At 50.0% G+C, this 17,059-nt stretch overlaps 2 protein-coding genes across 7 annotated transcripts in view; both read left to right on the forward strand.

The window, feature by feature from the left end:
* ARFIP2 (ARF interacting protein 2) lies at window positions 1–14,023 on the forward strand. 3 transcript variants are annotated; one of them, XM_080912530.1, is made up of 9 exons: window positions 1–113; window positions 891–1,031; window positions 1,248–1,344; window positions 1,990–2,108; window positions 2,276–2,497; window positions 3,039–3,196; window positions 3,324–3,498; window positions 3,914–4,072; window positions 13,947–14,023. In XM_080912530.1, the coding sequence occupies exons 2-8, from the start codon at window positions 933–935 to the stop codon at window positions 4,067–4,069; spliced, it is 1,026 nt and encodes a 341-aa protein (XP_080768656.1). In that variant the 5' UTR covers window positions 1–113; window positions 891–932; the 3' UTR covers window positions 4,070–4,072; window positions 13,947–14,023. The 3 variants fall into 3 exon arrangements, with proteins under 3 accessions (XP_080768656.1, XP_080768655.1, XP_080768657.1); XM_080912529.1 differs by lacking the exon at window positions 13,947–14,023 and having other exon boundaries at window positions 3,914–5,960; XM_080912531.1 differs by lacking the exon at window positions 13,947–14,023 and having other exon boundaries at window positions 56–113; window positions 931–1,031; window positions 3,914–5,960.
* TRIM3 (tripartite motif containing 3) overlaps window positions 3,999–17,059 on the forward strand; it is a 26,164-nt gene continuing 13,103 nt past the window's right edge. For 2 of the 4 annotated variants that reach the window (XM_080912525.1, XM_080912528.1), the window contains exons 1-2: window positions 6,729–6,898; window positions 13,947–14,111. In XM_080912525.1, the coding sequence (XP_080768651.1) occupies window positions 13,981–14,111 (131 nt within the window). In that variant the 5' untranslated portion in view covers window positions 6,729–6,898; window positions 13,947–13,980. Of the gene's footprint in view, window positions 4,073–6,728; window positions 6,899–13,946; window positions 14,112–17,059 lie in introns of those variants that run through there. The other 2 variants (XM_080912527.1, XM_080912526.1) reach the window with 2 other exon arrangements.

Raw genomic sequence — 17,059 nt, forward strand, 5'->3', positions numbered from 1 at the left:
TGTCACTTCCGCCAAATCTCTGACCTGCTGCTAGGATCGCGACGGGAACTGGAACCCGAGGTCCCCGCGCGGTCCGGGCCTCGCGCCCTGAGGGGAAGAGCGGCCCGGCCCAGGTGAGAAGGACATACTTGGATGAAGGGAAGTTGAATGCACGAACATATACTGAGGGCAAGATGCCCTGAGCCCTTGGCAAGGATGAGGACACACCTGATGCCCAGGTGTATGGGGGTGGGGGGAGCCTCTCACATCTGGGAGGCTTCAGCTGACTTTGGAAGGGATTGCCTGTGCCCCGGGAAAGTGAGGCTTTCACCTGACACCAGGAACATTCACTAACTGCTTCAACTAAGGCCTGGTGGGGAGGGCCTGAGGGAGTCAGGTGCATGAGATGGAGAAAGGAAGAGACCAGACCGTCTGAAGGAAGAGGGGAAGAAACACCAAAGGATGTGAAAGACCAGGATCGCAGAGCATGCCCGAGTAGCAGCAAGTGAGCATCTGAGCCTAGGATAGAGTTTTGGTAAACATGCCTGTGCAGGGTTAAGTTTCCAGAGAGCATAGATCTTCCCTCTGGTCCTCACTGCTGTAATTCCATTGCCTCGGTATCTAACACATAGGAGACACTCACTAAATGTTTGTTGAATGGCTGAATGCACGAATGGTTACTAAAGGCGAGGTTGTGGGTTATGAGAAGACACCCGGGGCTTTGGTATGCATGCATCTGTAGAAATAATGTACTCAGAGGAGAAGAAATACACATACTCAAGGAAAGAAGTGGTGGCTGGTGGGACACCCAATCCCTAAGACAACCCCTGAAACCTCTGAGAACACAGGGAAGGCCTCCTTGTTCTGGAGGGCTGGCCAGTTTCCAGAATTGTCTGTGTTGGGCTTTACAGCGTGCTGGGGTGGAGACCTTGACTCCAGTCCCTTCCCTAGCCATGACGGACGGGATTCTAGGGAAGGCAGCCACAATGGAGATTCCCATCCATGGAAATGGAGAAGCTGGGCAGCTTCCTGAAGACGATGGGCTGGAGCAGGTGCTTCTGTTTGATTCTTCTGTTTGTCTCATGCAGTCCTGACTTACAACCCTTTTACTTGCCCCGATCCCGATAGCCTTCCATTAACTAAACTCCTTCAGACTTTTCAAATCTTCTTTATGGTTCTGTACAGACTTAGCTGTGCACTGTCTCCGTCCCCAAAATGTTTCATCCATCCCTGTGTTCCTGAGATGCCCCCTCTTCTCTGACCTATAGGACCTCCAGCAGGTGATGGTGTCAGGACCCAACCTCAATGAAACTAGCATTGTGTCTGGTGGCTATGGGGGCTCTGGTGATGGACTCATCCCCACAGGTATGAATGGCAGAGATAGGCTTGGGGTGGGGTGGTCCATTAAGACAGTTTGCAGGCACATAGGACACATACAGGAAAGTGACTCATGGACTGGAGATCTTGAGACCTGCCAGTGTGAAGTTCATAGACTGCCTAGTCCCAGACCAGCTCCCAGAGCTGCCCGTGTGCTTCCCACTTGCCACTTGTCTCTAAGATAATCTCATTTGTCTTTTCCTCCCTTCTGCCACCACCTGAGCCAAGTTAAGACCTTGAGGTTATGAGCGCTCAGGAGCTTAAAGCCAATTTGGAGCTTTGTGGGGCTTCTCAAGAGTTTCATTTTAGACTCTTATACTAACTAGACTTCTACCTAGAAGTTATCAGCCAACATCCTTGTTTCCTGTGCCCACCGTCTTGGATCCTACCAATCACTCGTATCGTGTTTGCTTCTATTCCTTCTCATCCTTCACACATACACCAACACTCCTGCCCTACCCCAAGAATGCCAGCTGTGCACATTGAGTTGGTTTGGTTGTCCAGAAGAATGCAGCTGTCTGTCTAGATTTTCCTTCTTCAGAAAGGTCATGTCAAGTGCTAGGAGGGAAGTGGGCCACAGAAGTGTCTGGTTATATCTAAGAGAAATTAGTGTCAGAGAACTTGGTCCTTTAGGGTCTGGCCGTCACCCATCTCATAGCACCTCACCTTCTGGCCCTGGTGATGAGGTGGCCCGGGGCATCGCTGGAGAAAAGTTTGACATTGTCAAGAAATGGGGCATCAACACATATAAGGTAAGATTCAAGTGCCTCTTCTCAGAAACTCTCCATGGGGACCTTTTCCCTTTCCCTGGGTCTTAATATACAGTCTTTGCTATGACTAAGAGAATGGGGGTACTGGAGTAGTTCCTTGTTGGGATGGAGTTTAGATTTCTGACCTCCCCCCCCCCCATTCCAATCAGTGCACAAAGCAGCTGTTATCAGAGAGATTTGGCCGAGGCTCCCGGACTGTGGATCTGGAGCTAGAGCTGCAGATTGAGTTGCTGCGAGAGACGAAGCGCAAGTATGAAAGTGTCCTGCAGCTGGGCCGGGCACTGACAGCCCACCTCTACAGCCTGTTGCAGACCCAGCATGCACTAGGTGATGCCTTTGCTGACCTCAGCCAGAAGTCCCCAGAGCTTCAGGTGCCTCTGCCAAAACAAAGAGGGTGGGGGTACTGGGCCCTGGTCCTTCCAGGCAGGCATTCCTCAGCCTCCCTCCCTCCCTCCCTCCTGCAGCCCCCAGGGAGAACCCCTCTGGGGTGAGCCCAGTCCTGCCCCCAGCATCACTCACCTATGGAGGCAGCCTAAGGGGTTTGTACAGAGGTCCAGAAGTTGGAGGGGTTGTGGGAGAGGGCTCACCAGTACCTCACAAGTAACCTGTCTCCATATCATCAAGAATGCCTTTGGTGCTTGGCCTAACCAGACTCCCTCCCTGCCTGCTGCACTAGCTTTCCCTGTTCCTGTCTTGTGAACTCACCTAAGATCTCCTACCCCACACTCTTACCTCAGGCATCGCCAAGGAGACCCTACTAACTTTGTGTCTAAGAGAGCCTTGCTAGAGGCAGTCTGGGTGTTGTAGTTTTGATGGCTGTTTCTTCTTTGGGATGGAGGGAAATGAAGGGCTCTACAGCTTCAGTCAGGTAAGGAGTGTTACTCAATGCCTGTGCCTCCCTTCTGCCCTTAGGAGGAATTTGGCTATAATGCAGAGACACAAAAGCTGCTGTGCAAGAATGGGGAGACGCTGCTAGGGGCTGTGAACTTCTTTGTCTCTAGCATCAACACACTGGTCACCAAGACCATGGAAGACACACTCATGACTGTCAAACAGTATGAGGCTGCCAGGTGTGGGCTCAAGGTTTGGGAAATTGGCTGGCATGGGTCAAAATGCAAACATTAGGGGCATATAGAAAGGAAAGGAATTGTGTGTGGATGAAGAGATGGCGACCAGCCTTTATCACCCCCTTCCCAGGCTGGAATATGATGCCTACCGGACAGACTTAGAAGAGCTGAGCCTAGGGCCCCGGGATGCAGGGACTCGTGGTCGACTTGAGAGTGCCCAGGCCACTTTCCAGACCCATCGGGACAAATATGAGAAGCTGCGGGGAGATGTGGCCATCAAGCTGAAGTTCCTGGAAGAAAACAAGGTGCTGCCCTACTCCCTTGGTCCTAAGTCACAGTACCCTTCCTTTCAGACCCTCCTAATTGCTCGGTGGGGGAGATGCCCCTGGTTAGGGAGTGGGTTGTTCCCATTGCCCCTTGATACCTGAGCACTTTTTAGTGCTCATTGGCCTTTTCTGTTGAGGATATGACTACTAGTCCCAGTAGCATAACTGAGAAAACATTGCCCCTTGGGCTGGGGGTTCCAGAACCCTAGACCCGGCAGATCAAGTCAGGTTTCTTTCTTCATATTGCCCCTTCTCTTTTGACTATTTGGAAAGGTCCCACCCCAAAGCACTGTGAACAGAACCCATACGCTCTGGGCCATGTCTGGGCTTAGGCTTGTAGTCCCTCCCGAAGGGTGCCTGAGTCCAGCCTTAGCTGACCCTGCTGGGCCCCCAGATCAAGGTGATGCACAAACAGCTGCTGCTCTTCCACAATGCCGTGTCTGCCTACTTTGCTGGGAACCAGAAACAACTGGAGCAGACTCTACAGCACTTCAACATCAAGCTGCGGCCTCCAGGAGCTGAGAAGCCTTCCTGGTTAGAGGAGCAGTGAGCAGTGAGCAGCCCAACTTGGCTATCAAGAAGGACACTGGGCGGGGCAGCCCCAGGGTGGAGGAGATTGGACATGGGATGTCCTTTGCCACTTACTTGCTGGCTTGGGCTCCCCTTTCCTGGCTGGGGTCTGACACCAGTTTTGCCCATACTGCTGTGGTCTGAAGAGGGCCTAAAGGCCCAGAAGCTGCTGCCCTGTCCTTTATCTTCCCAGCCACTGGGCTTCATTCCCAGATCTTTTTCTTTCACTCCACAGCCAAAGGCTATGACAAAACACTCCCTGGCCAATGGCACCACTCCTCAGGCCTATCCCCAGCTCTTGGGATGTGCCCCTGACCAAAGACAGGACCTCAAAAGGCTCTGTCAGCCAATGGCAGCTCTTCTTGGGCTCCCCTGGGCCAATAGTGTTGCCTCCAGTTCCCTTTGTCCCTCCTCAATGTGTGTCCATTGCAGAGAAGGGAACTGGGACCAAAGGGGTGGGGATACTGGGGAGTCCCACTTGTGGCCCAGCATCTGAATGGGCCCTCCCCTCATCCACCTGCCCAGTTGAACTGTGCTTAGAGCCCCAGAAGACTGGGTTCTAGCACTAGGAATAAACCTTTCATAAAAGCAGGCCCAGTGAGGTCAATTTGTGGGGACTAGAGGAGGGTGGATTGGTAAGAAATGCCCAATAATCTTGCATTCAATTCCTATGAATTCAGAAGAGCTGCAGCTAAGATTGAGAAGCTGCCGAAGGCCTGATCCCCTTCAGTCTCAGAGCCAAAGCTTTATTTTCTCTTCCTGTTAGCACCAAGGCAGTCTATGTGTGTGATGAGCATAGGGTCCAGAGGGGGTTGGGCTGGCTAACCATCATGCATTCAATCATACAGCCGGTGTTTACTGAGTGCTTTTATTTGCCAGGCACTGCGTTAGGCCCTGGGGGAACATCAGTGAATAAAACACGGTCCCTGCTCACAGTGCTTAAGGCCTAGTGGGGGATAGAGACAAGTAACCAAGCAACTACAATACAATGAGAAATGCTAGGATACGGGATGCAGTGGGAGCACCAGATAAGGGGCATCTAGCTTATACTGGGGTAGAGATGGCAATGCCAGTTTAAAAGCTGACATCTGAAAAGTAAGTAGTTAGCTGCTCTGGAAGAAAGGCCAATGTTCATAAAGTCTGAATAAAAATTCAGTCCGGAATAAAAAAATTAGGTGGGTGTGACAAGAGACAGGACTTTTGATCTTTGGAGAAATGGAACTAAGAAACCTCTTAGAGGTTTGGCAGCATGGGAGGGAGAAGCATAGTTTGAGAACATAATTCCTGGGCTGTTGGGCAGCCTAGTGGCCCCCACCTGAGCTTCACATCCAGGGAGTAGCTAGTGCAGAGATAAAGGCAGTTTCTCCGTGCCTGCTGTAACCCGCACTGCTCTTGTGGAAATCAAACCTGAACTTCATATAAGAAGTCACAAGAAAACTCCCAGCAGCACTCCAGTCAGGGCTCGAGTGCCATCAACTACAGGTCCAAGGACAATTGCAGGCTTCTTCAGCATTCTCTCACCTCTGGAGTGGGGAGAAAGAGGACCAACCCAGTCAGCAGGGTCTCATGGCATAGGGTGCATACCGGTCTGACTTGACTCTTCATTCGTTGGTAACTGCAATCCCCAGCCAGGCTTCCTGGGCTTTGGTTCGCCTTCACTAGTCAGCTGTCTGCCTTGATTATTAGAGGTGCTGGTCTTCATACCAGCCCCCTTCATTATGAGCCACTGGGGATTTTTCATTGTAGAGGTACTGAGTCTGCAAATGGTTAGAGACAGAATCTGAAAGCAGAGCCCAAACATGGTTCCACCATTTTCTAGCTGATTAGGATTAATGCCTGGGGAACATACGCTCCGCTCCTTCCGTTGTAAAGCTGCTAATAAAAGCAGCTACCTATTACGGTTATGCGTATTAAATGAGATAATGTATGTAAAGTGATTAGCTCTGTCTGGCACGTAATAAACACTCAGTCCCTGTTAATGTACAATTTTTATTGTATTCTACCAAGGCTGTTTTTCCATAATGCGATGATTCTGAGAATTGCTCTGGGTCTTTGGTGTAAGGAAGGAATCGCGCTGGATGGTCTAAACCAAATTTCCTCACGAGGCGGCTCCTGAGGCACCTAAAACCAAAGTCTCCCAGTTAGCCTGCAAACCCCTTCTCCTAGAGTTCTGAACCGAGGTACAGGTGGTCCCCCTCCCTGCTCAGTGGAAACCGAACTAGCAGATTTCACAGAAGCCTTCGGGAAAGCCAAGGAAGGAACAACCAGAAGCAGCCTAAACGGGCTCTCGGAGTACTGAAGGTGGTTCTAGCTGCTTTTACTTGAAGGCACCAAGTGCCACTATCAGAGCCTAGCTAACTATCGCCCTCGTTCTTAGACCTCATGAGCCAGAGGCAGCAGGAGAGGATCCCGGATCTAGGATCCGGGATCTGCTTGCCAACTCCCAACAGCACCGCAGAGGGAGAGCCAAAAGCTGCAGGGGCGGGCGGGGGGGAGGGGCTGGTGGGCGTGGTCTGAGAGGTGGGGGCGTGGTTGAGGCGGGCCTTCGGCTTCGGAGTCGCCCCCTCCCCCGACCGGTCCGCAGCCCCGCCCCGGCCCCTCCCTCCGGCCTGTACGACGGGTCCGGCGGCGGCGGCGCTGGCGCGGGGACCGACGGAGGCGCGGGACGTGGGGCGGCGCTGCGGGCAGGGCCAGGCGGACGGGCGCTGGCAGCGGAGGCAGCACTGCGGGCCGCTCCGAGTGGCTGCAGTCCGGGCCTTGCCCTCCCATCCTGCTCCCACGCCGTGAGTGCGCTGCGCGAGCCCCAAGGGTGCGTCTGGTCCTCTTGTGTATCGGGGTGCGGGTCCTGGTGCTAGCGACTGTGTGTGGGTCCGAGCGTCTTTGGGTGGGGGCGCAGATGCTTTTCAAAAGCTGTTCCTGTCTCTGTCCACGTGAGGCGTGTCCGTGTCTGTGAGAAGCAGCGGGGGATTCTTTGGGCTGTGGCTGCTCACGTGAGGTCCATGTTTGCGGGCGGTGTGGTGGGGGGAGGCGCGGGTGGATGGGTGATGGTTCATTTTAGGAGCGCGGGTTTTGGGGAGCCTGTGTGTTGGCGGAGGGTACCCAAAGCTGCGGCCGATGGTGGGTGGGTGGGGTTGCTGATTGGCACTCTGGAATTCTGTGGCCCCGCTTTTCCAAAGGGTTCCTTTCTCCCGGGTGCAGACGTCTCCACCCCTGCTCCCTTCTCCGTCCTCCTTAGGTACCAAGAAGCCCACCAGCCAGGATGGAGGACATCCTTCCTCCGCTGCGGGCACTGCTTGCTGGACAGGAAGCTTCCTGCAGAGGCTGTTTCTTATAGGAAAGGACCCCTCTAGTTCTCCCTCAGCCTGGGCCCTGACTGGAGGACTCCTGTCCCCTCCCTGGTTCCCACCTCCTTCCTCCTGGACTTGGTTTCAGAACCTGGGCCACAAATCTGCAGGGACAGATGGTTGCAGGTTGGAAGGGCAGGCTGCACCCCAGGGAGGTCATTCTGACTAAAAAGAAAAGGAAGGAAAAAAAGAAAGAAAAGCAGACCCTCCTGTGCATGTTCCTGGTGTGGGAGTCCAGTGTGGACCGCAAGAACCCAGGACTTGCCCCAGAGGGAAGATCTGAGATTTCAGGGCGGGTGCAGTGGTTATCCAGGTCTCCAGCCACATTGTGCAGCACCTGTGCCTATCTCCTAGGCAGGGGTCTGGTTTGCTGCCGAGAATGTGAGCTGCAGGCCTGACAGGTGCCCTGCCTCCCTCAGTGTGGCTGCCTCCAGTGATGGAGTACTTACTACTTATGCTGTGGGAATAATACCTTGTGTTAGAGAGGTCTCTCTCCTTGGAATTTTGTTCCTTTGTCTTGTTTCTGCTTGTGATTTTGCTTCTCTTTGCTGAGAGGGACCTGCAGAGTTTAAACATAACTCCTCTGCCACCAGCATGTATCGAGTACTTTCTATATGGTAGTTACCAACTCAGCTGCTTAGGGGACAGTGGCATTTCTGCTAATAGAACTTGAGAAAGAAAGAACCATAGGTGGGATAGATCACCTATGTTCAGAAGATAGGCGCTTGCTGCAAGTGACAAGCTCAGAACACATTGACTTTGGAAAGCAAGGAGGAGGGCAGCCTGTGAGCACTGTCTAGCAGGCTTGACCGTGTGATGGAAATCAGCAGTCAAATCATCAGTGTAGTTTGCGTTGGGGTCTGGGCATGGGCACATTGCAGTCCAAAGGAGCCTTGGTGTTTTTGAAAACAAGAAGACCCTCTTTCTCCCATTATATAAACAAGGGTATAAGGTACAAAGTTGCTTAGATATTATCTTGTGTGGTAGAGTTAGTGGCAGGACTAGATCCTAAATTTTATGGCTTAAAAAAAATTGGTTTTAATTAAAATAGATTACATCACTTTGCCTCCTCCCTCTCCTCCCTCCATCTCCCAGGTGTGCTCCTCCTAACCCGTCCCATGCTCATCTTTAAGTCGAAAGCCTCTTTTTCTTTGGTTATTATTGTTAATATGTGTGTGTAAATATGTGGCTGCTGAGGCTTGGGGGATGGTTGAGTCTTTTATAGACGGGAGATGCACAGCGGGAGAGCAGGTCAGGAGGAAGGGAGTTCAGTTTGGGACTATTCCTGTTCATCATCCAGGCCAAGATGTGCAGAAATGCAATCAGACGTACAGGTCTTGAATTCAAGGGAGTCTTTCAGCACAAGGTTTTGGGGTTTTTAGAATGAGATGAGAATTAGGGCTATGGCAGAAAATGAGATTACCCAGGCAGAGTATGGAAACAGAGAAGAGTCTCTAAAGCAAAACCCCATGAACTATACGTGTAAGAAACGGGCAGTGAGGGACCATGGATGAGGTACTTAGATCATGAAACCATGGAATTCAGATGCTTCCCTTTGGGGTCTTACTCTTACACTTCGGCCCGTTTGTAAATGTTTCATATTTCTGTTCTTTTATGCAGTTTTCCCAAGGTTCCTATCTCAAACCCATGTTTTCCCCTCAAGATCCAGTTCAAACATTGCCTCGTTGTTTTTTTTTTCTTCATTCTCCACCAAGCTAGAAATGCCGTGCCCTAGCATTTTGAACTTGTCAGTCCCACAGTCCTTATAGCTTTGTCATTATGTATGTGCACGTGAGTTTCCCGTGGGTAAAAAAGTAAAGAGCCACTTGATCCAGCTTTGTGTGTCTGGTTCCTAGGAGAAGGAACAGTTGCTGTAGAGTGTTGTCCAGGGACATTTCTTGTACCTACTCTGTTAGGCGTTGGGGGGAGATTAGTAATGTGTCATCATTTCCCGTCCCTGGAAAGGGAAGGGTTGCTTAGGTCCTAGGGCTTTCCCCCATCCATTGTTGTCTCTCTTTTCTTTTGGAGAAAGCCCGAAGGCTACAACCAACAGACATTTGTTATTTCTGAGCCTCAAATGATCAGATATACCTGGAGGCTGGTGAGTAGGCGTGTACCTTTTCAGCCGGTGAGCCTAGCTGACTCCCTACACCCATACACACCTCAACAGTGCCTGTGGTCACCTCCAGATCACAGCTGTGCGAGTCCTGCATGGTGGGAGTGTTGTGTGACTGGAGGAGAGCATGGAGGGGGAGGGTGGAAAAACTGAGAAGCGTTGGAACGTGTTTCCCCCCAGACGTCCAGCATCTCATTCAGCACTCGATGTCATCATTTGTTCAGAATCAACTTTACGCTCTGAGTTCTTCTCCAGCTCCCTGAAACCACACTCCTTGAGGCTAGAGCAGCTTCTTTGTGGTCTTTAATTCCCTGGTCTCTTATACTCCACAGTGACAAGCACTGCCTTGATGGTAAGGCTCTCCTCTCCCTTGGTCTCCATAGCGTGCATCCTCTCTGCCATTCCTGTCTCCGGTGCCCTTCTCAATCTTCTCTGCAGACTTTGCATTCTGAGCCTCTGTTTTAAAGGTTGGCATTCCTGGGGGCTGAGTTGCAGGCTCTCCTTTCTCACTCTACCCTGGTCTCATCCACCTCCATGTGGCTTCAGAAATATTCCTATGCCAAAGACAAAAAAAATCCATGCCTTCTCTTTCCCACACTTGAGGTTGCCTTTCTAACCAACAGCTGGACTGTCCCACTTCAGCTGTCTCATGGGCACCGTGGAGTCACTGTGCTACATAACAGACTTACACCTTGTCATCTAAACTCTTCCAGTTTCTGAGCGTTTCTAATCCCCTCTTCTACCCTGTCTCTTCATGTAAAACCAAGCAGTTACCAGGTTCTATTGGTTTCTGCCCATGAAAATGATTTCAACCCCCTTAGCAACCACTCTCTCCTCAGGCCGGTTTCTTTAAACTTCCACTCTTGACCTCTGTATGTTCCACACAGCAATCCAAAATCGACTTTTGTCATTCTGGTCTTAACCCCCACCCGCCAACCATCACCAAACTTTTCCTTTGCACTTTGGATAAAGCCTTAATCCCCTAGCAGGGAAGGGAGTAACGTCTAAAGTCCTTAATAAGGGCAACAAAGCCTTGTGTGGTGTGGCCCCTGCTTAGCTCTTCATCTCATTTTCTAGCCCTCTCCCACCACAGTGAGTGATGCAGCTTCCAGAGGCAGAAGGCAGCGTGGGCTCTGTAACTTACCCATCCTCAGTCTCCATTCCTCAGGGCCCATCTCTGCCCCAGGTCCAGGTCAGGGACTTTCTTTGTGCTCCTAGAACAATCTGTTTCTTTATGCTTTTCACCACACTGCATTGCAGAAGTCTGTTTATTCGATTGTGGGATCCATGAAGGCTCAGCTGTGTTCATTTATCTTTGTGTCCCAGCAGAGGTGTCCACTGCATGCTGGATGAGGACTGAAGTGCCTTTAGAACTGATAAAAGAGGTGGGATAAAGGACAAAGATGCCCAAGGAAGGAGGTTGCATCCTAGTTGTGTCCAGAATCCTCCAAATAGTATCCGTGATAAACAGCCCAGTTGAGTCCTGGCTTGTTGGAAGCGTCATCTCTTGAACAGAGAGGTAACCCAGGAGAGGGAAGAGCCTAGGGAACCAATCTTTCGGATCCTAGATTCAGGCTGGAGCACAGCAGATGTGATGCCCCGTGTATCAGAGAGGGAAGCTGAAGCAGGAAGGGGAAGGGAGGGAGGAGCTGTTGGTCCTTGGACAGAGCCCAATTCCCACTTCTGTGTGTCAGGCTGGGAGATCCCCTGGGTTTAAAGAGGGGCGGAGCCTAATGTCCAGCTGCCCCTGCCAGGCTCAGCCCCGCTACTGGTACTCTACCTCCCAGCCTTCCTATTTACAGACTGAGGCTTCAGCTTTCCTCCAGCCTTCCTGCCCTGCCAGCCCCCAAACTGCCCTCCTTCCCTCTAATGATCTCCTGGTATTAAGTGCCCCCAAATGCCAGTCCCTATATCAGGAGAGAATTTTCTCAAATGAGTCCTTCCTTACCTTCCCAACACCTACCAGTACAAACACACAGACAACGAACTTTCGGTTTCCTCCCCTACCTTCCCAAACCTGAAGAGGCCTATGGGCCATTTATTCACTGTCTTTAAGAAGCCCATGGTGCTTGAAGCTGGGCACAGCAGTGGTGATCGGGTCCTGGTCACTGCCTGTTTTGCAGCCTCTTCATGGATAACTTCCTGTCATGGATTGTCTACACCTATTTAGTTCATTTCACTGCTCATCACTGTGACCTCTGCCGCAGCCAGTCATAGTGAACACATCTAGTCTTTAACCTATGTCACCCCACCCACCATCACTCTCCACTTTCCGTTCCAAGATGCCCTCTCATCCATTCTTCTTGCTTTAAGGGCCATTAATATGCCAGTGATTCCAAATCAAAAACAAGCTCGGGCTTTTCTCAAGCACCTGTATTCTGTTTCCCACATAACAGCTCTACCTAGACATCAAGTTGGTAGTTCAACAAACTTACCTCAGCTGGAACAGCATTCCCTCAGACAGCCTCCCCCCCCACCTTAGCTCTTTCTATCTAGCCATGGCCCTCTATTTGTGCAGTTGAGAAACCAGGGAGTTGTTATCAGTGTCCCCTTTTCCCTCTGACAGCTAGTCCATGACACTGTCCTGATCCAACCTCTCAGACTTTACTTGCATTAGTCTACCTTTCTGTCTCTGGCTCTGTAACATGGTGTCACCTGAAGGATTAGGGTATTCTCCCGATATCCTCCCTCACTCTGTTGCACCATAATTGTCACACCAGAAGAGTGTTCTGATTTGTTTTCCTTCCTTTGTAAATTGTCTCACCCCTTTGCCTGTCTTACGATAAAGTAATATTCTTACCATGCCTGCAAGTCATCCAGTCACTCAGCACTTGCTGGCATTCACTTTGCTGTAAGTACCTGGTCCATTTATGTATGAGCTCATACCATGTGCTTTTGCTTCAGCCCTGCCCCATCTCCCCATCGTTCCTACTAATACCCATACTTACATCCTCGGCTTGCCCAGTCCTTTGTCATCACTTAGTAAAGAATTTAATTTCTCCTGACATCATTTTTCTTCATAGTACTCATTGCCACCTATGGCTTATAATACTTTCTTCTCATTGTTGTTTTTGAGAACTGGTCTCTATATAGCTTTGGCTATCCTGGAAAGCACTATGGCCTCAAGCTCACGGAGACCTACTCACCTGCCTCTGCCTGCCATGTGTTGGGATTAAAGGTGTGCACCACCGCACCCAGCTGCCCAGTGTCACTTGTCACCTTTGCTCGGGCGTTTCCAGTGTCTATGTTCAGCAGGCACTTACTGAATAAATATTTTGAATTAGTTATCCAGTTTGGTAAAGATAGATCATTCTTTGTAACACAGTCCTTGCTAAGTACTCCAGAAATGGAGAAGTAAAATATTATGCTTGCTTTCAGGAACACTGCATAGGAAGGGAGTAGAGAAATAACAAAATTATAGTATAGGGTGAGGTATAGGATGGAAGAAATACAAGGAACAGTGGTAGCACCAAATGCAGACTTTGGGAAGTCTGGCCTTCCTAAAGGAAGTGACGTTTACATGAAAGTTAGGCAAGGGGATGTCAAAGGCAGAGGGGACCAGAATGTATAATAACAACAGAAACAAAGAGAACTTGGAGTTTTCTAGGAAGTGAAACCATTACAACAGATCATACAGTGTGAGACCAGAGGTTGAGTGAGAATTGGGAACAACAGTGTTGCTACTCAGTCTCTAGGGCCAGTTTAAGGATTTTCTCCTCCGGAGAGTGGAGAACCATGTTAGGAAGTTAAGAGGAATAATGGTAGGGTCAAATCTGTGTTCAGAAAATTCCCTGGGGTTAGAAGGGGTGGGGGTGGGAAGGCACAGGCTTAGGAGCTGAACACCAGTTATTGGATCCTAGTAGAGAGCTCGAGACAGGAGCAACAGTTTGGGATTTGGGAGAGAGGAGTGCTTGGGAGTCATCCTCAACTTTAATACTGGCCAGTGTGGTGGTGTGGAGAAAAGAGCACCCCCCAGGCTGTTGTGCTAAGTGGTAGGGGGATGGACTACCTGAATGAGGCACACCGAGTAGAACAGGAGTTGGGGTGTTGGTGCAAAGTCATTCCTGTACTGTACACTTGACGTGCACCTCTCTTGGGCTCTTAAGACAAGCGTGTGAGATGGGAATTAGTATTTGCATTACTAAAAGTTGGGCACTGAGGCTTGTGGATATGAATAATCTGGGGTCACCAGAATGCCAAAAATCCAGTATATCCCCAAATCTGTGCTGTAAATAGTGCCAATGTACGCTCAGGAATCACTCAGCCCACGCACGTTCGCCACCAGCTTGTCCTGTCCCTGCAGGGACGAAAGGGGCACATTTCTCTGCAGGAGATCTGGTGGGGAGAGGGAGAAAGACTGCTGGCCTCCCTGCTGCTGACTGTCTCTCTGTACACAGGCTGGTGTGAGTGGCAGGAACCATCTGTGTCACCATGGCAAAGAGGGAGGACAGCCCTGGCCCGGAGGTGCAGCCAATGGACAAGCAGTTTCTGGTATGCAGTATCTGCCTGGATCGGTACCGGTGCCCCAAAGTTCTGCCCTGTCTACATACCTTCTGTGAAAGGTGAGGAGAGCTACTGGAGAGGGACGAGGACCCTGCAGACCCTCTCCTGACCCTCCAAGGAAAACCCATATAAGCAAGGGAATGTGCATGCATGGGAGAGAGGGGCAAATGAACCCCATCCTGCAGGAGATAAGGATTTGGTTGCAATAAGCTATGAAAGAATCAGGACCTCTGAACACTGGACTGGAGAGTTGCCTGGAATCAGGCTTTGTCAGTTCCTTCCCTGATCTCAAGGCAGCCAGGGGAGACATTAGCATTGAGACTCCCAGGCAGCACTGGGGCCAGCGTAGTTTGTGACTGACGGAGGGATGGATATTTGAAGTTAGGCTTGTTCTTCCCTGCCTGTTTTGAGGCTCAGCCTCTAGGCTTCCATGCATCCTGCCTTCATTCTCCTAATATTTCTTTACTGAGTAACTGCTATGTGTCCTATTGAAGCAGTTGAGTATGCACCAAGGAACAATAAATTTAAAAATAAGATTTCATTTTACAGACTTATTGAGATCTCACTGTATAGCCTGGAATTCACTATGTAGAGCAGGTTGACCTTGAATGGACAGAGATCTTTTCTTCTCTGCCTCCCAAGTGGTGGAATTGAAGGCATGTGCCGTGCCACCATATCCAGCCCTACAGATATGACCTTTATTTGTTTTTTTTTTTTAGATTATTTATTTTAGATATATGAGTACACTATAACTGTCTTCAGACACACCAGAAGAGGGTGTCAGATCCCATTACAGATAGTTGTGAGCCACCATATGGTTGCTGGGAATTGAACTCAGGACCTCTGGAAAGGCAGTCAGTGCTCTTACCTGCTGAGCCATCTCTCCAGCTCCATATGTGACCTTTATGATATAAGGGTTTGTAGTAAAATGAGGGAGGTAGCAATGAGATATTTATAGAGCTGCATTGTAGACCCATGGATTACACTCACAGTAATTCCTGCAGATACACTATTCAACTGTGTGAGCTTAGTGACCCGTTAAAGTTTGTCGCATCTTTAGGTAAATGGAATTTAAGAGCAGGCTAGGCAGAATGGAAAACTCAGCAAGGCCATGTGGCATGGGGAATGTGTTCGGTAAGGGGCTCGTGAGAAACCTTGTGAAGCTGGGGCATAGTGAGTGATTGGCAGAGATCTGGGAGGTGGGTTCCATAAACCCATTAGGAAAGTCATCTTACCTGAGAACCACTCAGACCACTACGTAGTTTTCTGCATGCTCACACTGTGTCCCGGCAGCATTTTCTCTCTGGCCTCCAATCTCATGGCTGTGTCTTATAGGTCATAGTCCCCAGGTCTTCTCACCAGAGTCTTTGCAAACTTTCCATCTATCTCCTGCTACCCTGACAGCCCTGCCCTTTGAGATTCCAGCTTTACTGTCTTCTTCCTGTTTACCAGTGGGCAGAGATCTTGGCCTTCTTGTTCATTCAGATTCTTCCATCAGTCAACTTTGTCTGGCTCTGGAAAGTAGTACTTCCATGGCTGTGAACTTCAGCTCTTCCTCTTCTAGCTCCTTCTACCGTGCTATTGCTATGACACCTCTCGCTCTGAAGCCTAGGCTTCTTCCCACAAACCGCCTCCCCTGGCTTCCCTTTCTTTTCTATCCATCCTCAGCCCTACAGCTGATTGTCTAACTATCCCAGGCCCACTTCCCTCACACCTTTGTCCTTTGCTAAACCTATGTTTATGTCACAGACTCGGTGCAGCCACAGCTGCGTGTCACAGACTCAGTGCAGCCACAGCTGCGTGTCACAGACTCAGTGCAGCCACAGCTGCGTGTCACAGACTCAGTGAAGCCACAGCTGTGTGTCACAGACTCGGTGCAGCCACAGCTGCGTGTCACAGACTCAGTGCAGCCACAGCTGCGTGTCACAGACTCAGTGCAGCCACAGCTGCGTGTCACAGATTCAGTGCAGCCACAGCTGCGTGTCACAGACTCAGTGCAGCCACAGCTGCGTGTCACAGACTCGGTGCAGCCACAGCTGCGTGTCACAGATTCAGTGAAGCCACAGCTGCGTGTCACAGACTCGGTGCAGCCACAGCTGTAACTGGATATCTCTGCACTCATATGCCTAGATCACTGAGCACTTTGGGGAAAATCAGGGACTACTTACTGTTGCACACGGATTTTCTACTTGGTTTACATGTATTATTTTACTTAAGAAGTGTCTTTTTTCCCCCTTTTGGCTGTGTATGGTATATGAGTGGGTGCATTTTCTTTTTTTCTTTTAAAATTTATTTATTTTTTGTGTGTGAGTACACCGTCACTGTCTTCAGACACACCAGAAGAGGGCATCAGATTTCATTACAGATGGTTGTGAGCTTCCATGTGGCTGCTGGGAATTGAACTCAGGACCTCTGGAAGAACAGTCAGTGTTCTTAACTGCTAAGCCATCTCTCCAGCCCATGGGTGCATTTTGTAGGTGTGTGAGTTCACATACATCATGTAAAGATCAGAGGAAGATGTCAGGTGTCTACCTTTATTACTCTCTGCCTTATTGCCTTAAAATAGGGTCTTTTGCTGAAGCTCATTGTTTGGTTAGGTTGGTTGGCCAGTGGGTTCCGGGGATCCCCCCACATCCCCAATGCTAGGGGTGTACACATGTGCTTTTTATGTGGGTGCTGGAGATTCAAACTCAAGCCTTCATGTTTGCATAGCAAGTCCTCTTACCAGCTGAGACATCTTTCCAGCTCCAAAAGATACATCATTCTCATTTTAGGAGAAAACTAAGATTGAGTCATTCAATTACCAAGGAATATAGCCAAGGCTACCCAACATATAACAGGGACATGAGAGGAGAGAAGGATGCTGGTGATAGAAAACGTTTGCCTCCGGAAGTGAGCACATCTGGGTGGGATGGAATGCACCTTTAATTTTTGTCAGTCTGGAGGCCAGAGAAGCTATGTGTTGAGACTGTGTCTCAAAGGGAAAAAATACAAAATAATAACAAGG

This window comes from Micromys minutus (assembly GCF_963924665.1).
Source record: "Micromys minutus genome assembly, chromosome: 2".
Classification (NCBI taxonomy): Eukaryota; Metazoa; Chordata; class Mammalia; order Rodentia; family Muridae; genus Micromys; species Micromys minutus.

What these genes read in the sequence shown, in the direction of transcription:
- ARFIP2 (XM_080912530.1), top strand. Translation starts at nt 933, where the DNA reads ATGACGGACGGGATTCTAGGGAAGGCAGCCACAATGGAGATTCCCATC. An exon ending in AAGACGATGGGCTGGAGCAG is followed by an intron (nt 1,032 to 1,247) that starts GTGCTTCTGTTT and finishes TCTGACCTATAG; the next exon opens with GACCTCCAGCAGGTGATGGT. An exon ending in TGATGGACTCATCCCCACAG is followed by an intron (nt 1,345 to 1,989) that starts GTATGAATGGCA and finishes TTGGTCCTTTAG; the next exon opens with GGTCTGGCCGTCACCCATCT.